General features: G+C 34.6%; 1 protein-coding gene across 1 annotated transcript; it reads right to left on the bottom strand.

Moving 5' to 3' along the window:
* Positions 1 to 518: 518 nt before the first annotated feature.
* Positions 519 to 6,340, bottom strand: LOC132639235 (uncharacterized). The gene is made up of 5 exons (XM_060355700.1): positions 6,018 to 6,340; positions 1,938 to 3,205; positions 1,485 to 1,627; positions 1,293 to 1,368; positions 519 to 802 (listed from the first exon to the last, which is right to left on the bottom strand). The coding sequence occupies exons 1-5, from the start codon at positions 6,338 to 6,340 to the stop codon at positions 519 to 521; spliced, it is 2,094 nt and encodes a 697-aa protein (XP_060211683.1).
* Between the last annotated feature and the right edge of the window lie 377 nt (positions 6,341 to 6,717).

Genomic DNA, 6,717 nt, shown 5'->3' with positions numbered 1-6,717 from the left:
TTGAACTCTGAGTGAAGAAAACACTTGATGTCTTAGATTTCTGTGATGTCATCCCCTGTTAGCAATATATCATCAACATACACTGCTAGGATTGAAACAAGATTACCTGATTTCTTAAAGAACAATGAATAGTCATCCAAAGATGCAGTGTAACCCTTGAAAATTAGTGCTCCAGACAGTCTAGAATACCACTGTCCGGATGCTTGTTTCAAGCCATAGAGAGACCTTTGTAGAAGACACACATGCTTAGAAGAAAGAGGAGTCATTCCTGGAGGAAACTTCATGAATACTTCTTCTTCCAAAAAACCATGCAGGAATGCATTGTGCACATCTAATTGAGAAAATTTCCAATCCTTCTTGATAGCCACAATTAAGAGACACCTGATTGTAGTCATTTTTAGAACAGGTGAAAATGTCTCATTAAAATCAATTGCATGTTGTTGAATGTCTCCTCTCACCACTAGTCTAGCTTTCAGTCTTTCAATAGAGCCATCAGCCAAATGCTTAACCTTATAGACCTATTTACATGGTAAGGCTCTCTTACCAGAAGGCAACTCAACTATATCCCAGGTGTGATTTAGTTGTAAAGCTTGAATCTCATCATTCATAGCTGCTTGCCACCCAGGGTGAGAATTTGCCTCAGAACAACTAGCTAGTTCAGTGATCATAGAAATGGATTTGAGAATGTTTTGGTTAGGTGGGGATAGGGCATTAAAGCTAGAGGATTGAATGTTTTGGTTAGGTGGGGATAGGGCATTAAAGCTAGAGGATTGTGGTGTGAATGGCTGAACTAGACAGGAGTCTGTAAAATCAGTGAGTACTACACTATTACAGATGAAATCCTTTAGATATTTAGGTTGATGTTTCACTCTAGATGATTGTCTGTGTTTAGGAACTGATAAAGGAATTTGAGAGGATAAGTCTAAATAGGTGCTTGAATTTAAAAATGAGTGTGGAGAGGTTGTATTAGGGTCAGAGTTGATAGGAGAAGATGGTTCTTATGGAGAGATTAGGATCAGGTTTGGATGGGGAATTGATAGTTTCATTCTGAGATGGTTCACAGGTAGTAATATCTGGAGGTGTGAATAAAGGTGTATAAGATGAAGGAGAGGTGGAAAAAGGAAAAACTGTTTCATGAAAACATACATCTCTAGACACAAATAATTTCTTGGTTTGAAGATCTAGAACCTTGTATCCTTTTTTATGTTGAGGATAACCTAGTAGCACACATCTTGTTGCCCTTCATGCAAATTTTCCTCTTCCTTGGGTTAGATTAGACACAAAACACAAACAGCCAAAAGCTTTACGGTATTTATAGGAAGGAATTTTCCCAAACAAGAGTTCATGAGGACACTTTCCTTTGAGAACCTTTGAAGGAAAAAGATTGATTAAATGAGTATCAACACACATTCTCCCCAATAGGATATGGGTAAATTGGAAGATCTTGCCACTTCCAATAAATGTCTGTGTTTTCTTTCCACTACCCCATTTTGTTGGGGAGTGGAAACACAGCTCTTTTGGTGCAAAATTTCTTTATTAGCTAGGAAAATTGCTTCTTCTGATCCTGTCCCTAACTCCAAGGCATTATCAGACCTTATACGCTTCACTTTCTTGTTGAATTGCCTTTCTACCATAGATAAGAAACATTTGAGTACATAAAATGCATTTCCTTTAGTGCTAAGTAGAAATGTCCAAGTTCCTCTACTGTAATCATCCACAATAGTCAAAAAATATTTGAAACCATTGTATGTAGGATGCTTATAAGGTCCCCATGTGTCAATGTGAATTAAATAAAAAAACGTTCTTATTTCTTATCTTACTTAGAGGAAAAGGAGATCTAGTTTGCTTAGCTTGAGGACAAATATGACAAACACAATCTAAAACTGAAGGAAATTTGATAAAACTGAGTTGCTTCATTACATAGAATGGCAACTTACCAAGTCTCATATGACACAGATTTACATCAGTAAGAACATTGCCAACTACTGGAAAGGAAACTAAATTAGAAACTAGCTTGGAATCACTTCTTTCTTGAAAAGAAATTACTCTTTCATTTGATTGAAAACTAGACTGAGACATAGAAGGTTGTAATAGGTACAATCTCTCTCTAACTTCACCAAAAGCTTCTACCCTCTTCATTAATAGGTCCTGCAAAATGCACCCACTGATAGTAAATACCATGTGACAACCATTCTGAACATATAATCTATTTACTGAAAGTAAATTATATTTGAAAGTTGGCACATATAGGACATTTTGAAGAGTAAGATTAGGAAGAATAGGAACACTCCCTGTATGAGCGACAAGTAACCTGAATGAATTTGGCAAACTTATACTTAAAGGAACAGGGAGCGCAACAAGACTACTGAAAGAATCGGAGTTAAAACACATGTGCTCAGAGGCACCTGAATCAATTATCCAAGTATTAGAATTAAAAACTGAGAAATATGTTCCTGAATATTTGAGAATGGTATCAGCTATTGCATTTGTATTTGGTCCTGAATACACTGAAGAATGAGACACCTGCATTTGTTTGAACATTTGTTCCAACTCATTTCTTTGTTCTTTGTTGAAATGGTGGAAATTGAATCCATCCTGAGTGGTGTGGGAATCACCAACTTCACCTGTTTCTTCATTAGTTACTCCTGCTTTAGCCTTGACTGTGACTTGAGCATTCTTCCTTTGGTTAAACTGGAAATCATCTGGGAACCCATGTAGCCTATGACAGTTATCTACTAAATGCCCAATCCTCATGTAGTAAGTACAAGTTGCATTTGGGTCATATGTGTTCTTTCTTCCTTTTGGTTTGTTGGTGAATTTCTGGGTGTAGTTTGTGGTTTTTGGATAAGTTTGAGGGTAGTTTCCAGTTCTAGGATAACTTGGTTGAAGGTAGTTTCCAGTTCTAGGATAACTTGGAACTTTTGAGAACTGTCCTGATCCTTTATAGTTGTTGAATTTCCCCTGATTAGTTACCATGAAAGAAGATGAGTCTGAAAATACCTGAGCACTCATGTGCACTTTCCTTTGGCTTTCATCTTGAAGCAACAATGAATAGACAATATCCATACTAGGCAGTTGATTTATCATCAGAATGTTACCTCTAGCCTGGGTATACACCTCATTCAAACCCATGAGAAAGTGAATCAACCTCTGATCCTGGACTGATTTTGCTATCTTTGCCTTCCCTTCACATGTGCAATTACAACTGCACATAACATCAGAGTTGAGGCAGTCCAATTCATCCCAAATTTTCTTGAGTTTTGTGAAATAACTAGATATGCTTGAGTTTTCTTTCACTGATGTACTCAGTTCCTTTTGAAGATGGTACAACTTTGTGTTGACACCTAATTTTGGCTCGACGTGCTTCAAATTAACTTTTTAGGGGCCCCTGATTCGTTAAAGAGCACGAAATACATTTTTTACACATTTTTTACATTTTTCAACAATTTATTGATGATTTTCCTTATTTTAGGAATTTTATCAATTTATTGTCATTTTTCAAGAATCATTATTTTGCACATGTACAGCGTAATACTACCATTTTTTGTGCAATTAATAATTGTTTCTTAATTTTATAGCAATACATTTTCATATCTTACACATTAATATTTATATTTTTTATACTTACGTTATTATTTATACATGTATTAATTAACTATATTTTAATACAGCCTAACATTGCAGAGAAAATTGGAACAATTAATTTTTTAATGCAGAGTAAATTTAATCAAGTAAATGTCTCGTTACCTTTTTTTTTTTTTTTTAAAAAAAGTTGACATTTGAGGTCATGGTTGGGGTCTTGATCCATTGGTTAATGTATCTTTACATATTAGTTAAAAGAGGTAAAGGGGACAAGGGGGTGCATTCTTTTATTCTTTGGACAAAATAAGGGTCCATTTTGTATTATAAAAGAAAAGGGAGGGGTTAATTTCAATTCTCATCTTCTACACACTAATTTTCAGATTCTTTTTTCCCTTCTTCTCTCCCAAAAAACCCTAAACATTTTCTTTCTCCCCCCCCCCCCCCCCCCCCTCTTCTCTCCAACAGCCGCCGACCACCACCACAACAACTGCCATATCACCGCCACCAGATCCCACCACGTCATCTCTCTCTCTCTCCCAAAACGCTGCCTTCTCTCCTCTTAGCTTTTCTCCTTTGTTTTCTGACCACCATAACGCCACCAAAACAACTTTTTTTTTTGTCTTCTTCGCTGCTCCGGTGAACCGGAGCAGCCAGCAAGAAAACGGCCCCAGCGAAACGAGTCACAAAACAACCATCGGTTCACCCCGTCAACACCTATACAAAGCCAGATCATAAACACCACAAAACGACCAATAACAGCAGCGTCGAAATACCATTCGAGGATGTCGTCGAGTAGTATAAAACTGAGCTCTGGTCCAAGTTCATGTCTGGTCGAGGTCGCTTGTAAAGCTCTAGTCGTGGTTCGTTGATTCCGAACAACTTTTGTTGTACACTTTTGCTCGTAAACTGCTTTTGCTACTCGAATTTATAAAGGAGATTTGGCATAAAAACGTCCATTGTTTATTACTCATGTTTTATTCTTATATTGTTATCTGTTTATTTCTTTGCTTGTTTGCTTGTTAGTTTGAGCATTTTATTCTTAGGTTGATGATTATGTTTAGTTTCTTATTAAATGTTGTAGTAGCATTTTGCTCGCTCTGTTTTATAAATAACATGTATGTTTGCGGCTATTTGGTTAATTCGCTTGTTAAATTTGATTGCTAATAAACTGGGAAGTGCTCCTTAATGTTAATAATAGTGAATATGCATGTGTTAAACATTCTCGTTGCCCAGGATTGTTGTTGACATTTTTACACCTTTTTTTTTTTTTAACTAATTTGGGCGAATACTAAACCCACAAATGGCCGATGAAGAAATTTCCGTCTATTTCCAAGGCCTTCCATGTACAAAGAAGGGTTTTTTTATTATAAGTTTATTCATTATTTCTTTAATTCATCCGATAGTTATTTATTTTCTTACAAACATTTTTATTAAGTCTCATGCAGGTATCCGGAGTTACTTTTTGAAGATGACACTCAAAAGAAGTTCAAATAGCTTCTTAAATTCTCTGTTTATATATATATATATATATATATATATATATATATATATATATATATATATATATATATATATATTTTACATTATTAAATTATACAAGCATAAAATATAGTGAAACTTTACTTTTTAGGGTGCAGGTTGATGGTATTTATTTATGATCTGCTTAAGTGATTTAAATTTTATGTGTTTTAGACAAATCAATATTAGGCAGTTATTATTTTCGTAGCTAATATTCTTATAGTTATCATGTTTCGCTAGAGTTTTAATTCAATAGCTTAGCACACTTAAGTAAATAAATAGGGTGATTTGCCTCAATATTTAGGCTTTAGAATGTACTCTCATAATTAATTGATTAGGCGTACATACTTAGCTAGTTAAATTAGTTAACTCACCTTGAGTGCAAAATAATTTCATGTCCATTCCTTATACCCTTTTCACATACCCAAGCTTCTAAGTTGCACATAACTTTTTTTAAAAAATAATTATTATATCACATATGTATAAAATACATATTGCACGATTATTTATGTGAATAGTCATATTAGTTATTCTTTAGTCTAAATTCTACTAATTTTTGTAAATAATAATCAAGCCTTTTTACACATCCCTCGTATAGTTAAATTGGTCCAGCCGGGAACCACATTTGTGGATTCTGAAGGATGCCTAACACCTTCCCTTCGGAATAATTTGAACCCTTACCTAGAATCTCACTTATTTTCGTAGACCATGTTAAGCTGCATATATTAATAATTTATAGGTACCCTAGTATACCTTAAATCCTAGGTGGCGACTCTGTACATAATTAACTATTTCAAAGCTCCATAAGTTGTGCTTTGTTTAGCCTTGGTAAAAATAAGGTGCAACACTTTGTTCCATCTGATTTTCCAAATCTTTGTTGCAAACTGTCCCATATTTGCTTAGCTGATTTTAAATACATCACACTATCAGCAATTTCTTTGGATAAGGAGTTCAAAATCCAGGCAGTTACTATGTCATTACAAGAAGACCATTGTAAGTCTTCCTCTAAATTCAGATCTGAACTTTTGCACACAACATTGATAAACCCCAGCTTTTTCTTTGCAGATAAAGCTATGAGAATTGATCTTCTCCATCCTGGAAAGCTTCTACGATCAAAGTTGGTATTGATGAGATTAATACTAGGACCATCTGAAGAAGAAAGATGATATGGGTGATTAGAGTCATAGTTGAGACTCTTTGAAACATTTTCAGTAGAAACCATAGTAGTTTCATCACCCATTTTTTTTTTTGGGTGTATATTTAGAACTTAATTAGTATGATTTTGATTTTTGTTATAATGGATTGAACTTCACTGCTCTGATACCATGAAAGAATTTAAAGACTGAGATTGGAAATTTTTCCTTGTAATATTGATGATCATAATCTGTACAATGCTCCTATCCTTTATACAAAATTTTGGGGACTAAAGTGCTAATAATCTATTGTTTGTAACTAACCTATCATTTTCTATTTACAACTATCAATAAAACAAAAAATAAAGTGCCATTTTTACCATGTACATATCTATACAATAGTTATGATGGGCAACTCTGCATTTGGGCTGCTTTTGTATTTGGGCCACTTCCTTGTCCACAGTTCATTTCATTTTTCCTCTGA

This window comes from Lycium barbarum, chromosome 5, assembly GCF_019175385.1.
Source record: "Lycium barbarum isolate Lr01 chromosome 5, ASM1917538v2, whole genome shotgun sequence".
NCBI classification, from domain to species: domain Eukaryota; kingdom Viridiplantae; phylum Streptophyta; class Magnoliopsida; order Solanales; family Solanaceae; genus Lycium; species Lycium barbarum.
This window is presented reverse-complemented; position numbering and strand designations above follow the sequence as displayed.

Coding starts and splice junctions, on each gene's coding strand:
- LOC132639235 (XM_060355700.1), bottom strand. CDS start 6,340: ATGGGTGATGAAACTACTATGGTTTCTACTGAAAATGTTTCAAAGAGT. Junction 1,369..1,484: donor CCACTCCCCAACAAAATGGG/GTAGTGGAAAGA, acceptor TTTCCTTCAAAG/GTTCTCAAAGGAAAGTGTCC. Junction 803..1,292: donor ATACCGTAAAGCTTTTGGCT/GTTTGTGTTTTG, acceptor CTGATTTTACAG/ACTCCTGTCTAGTTCAGCCA.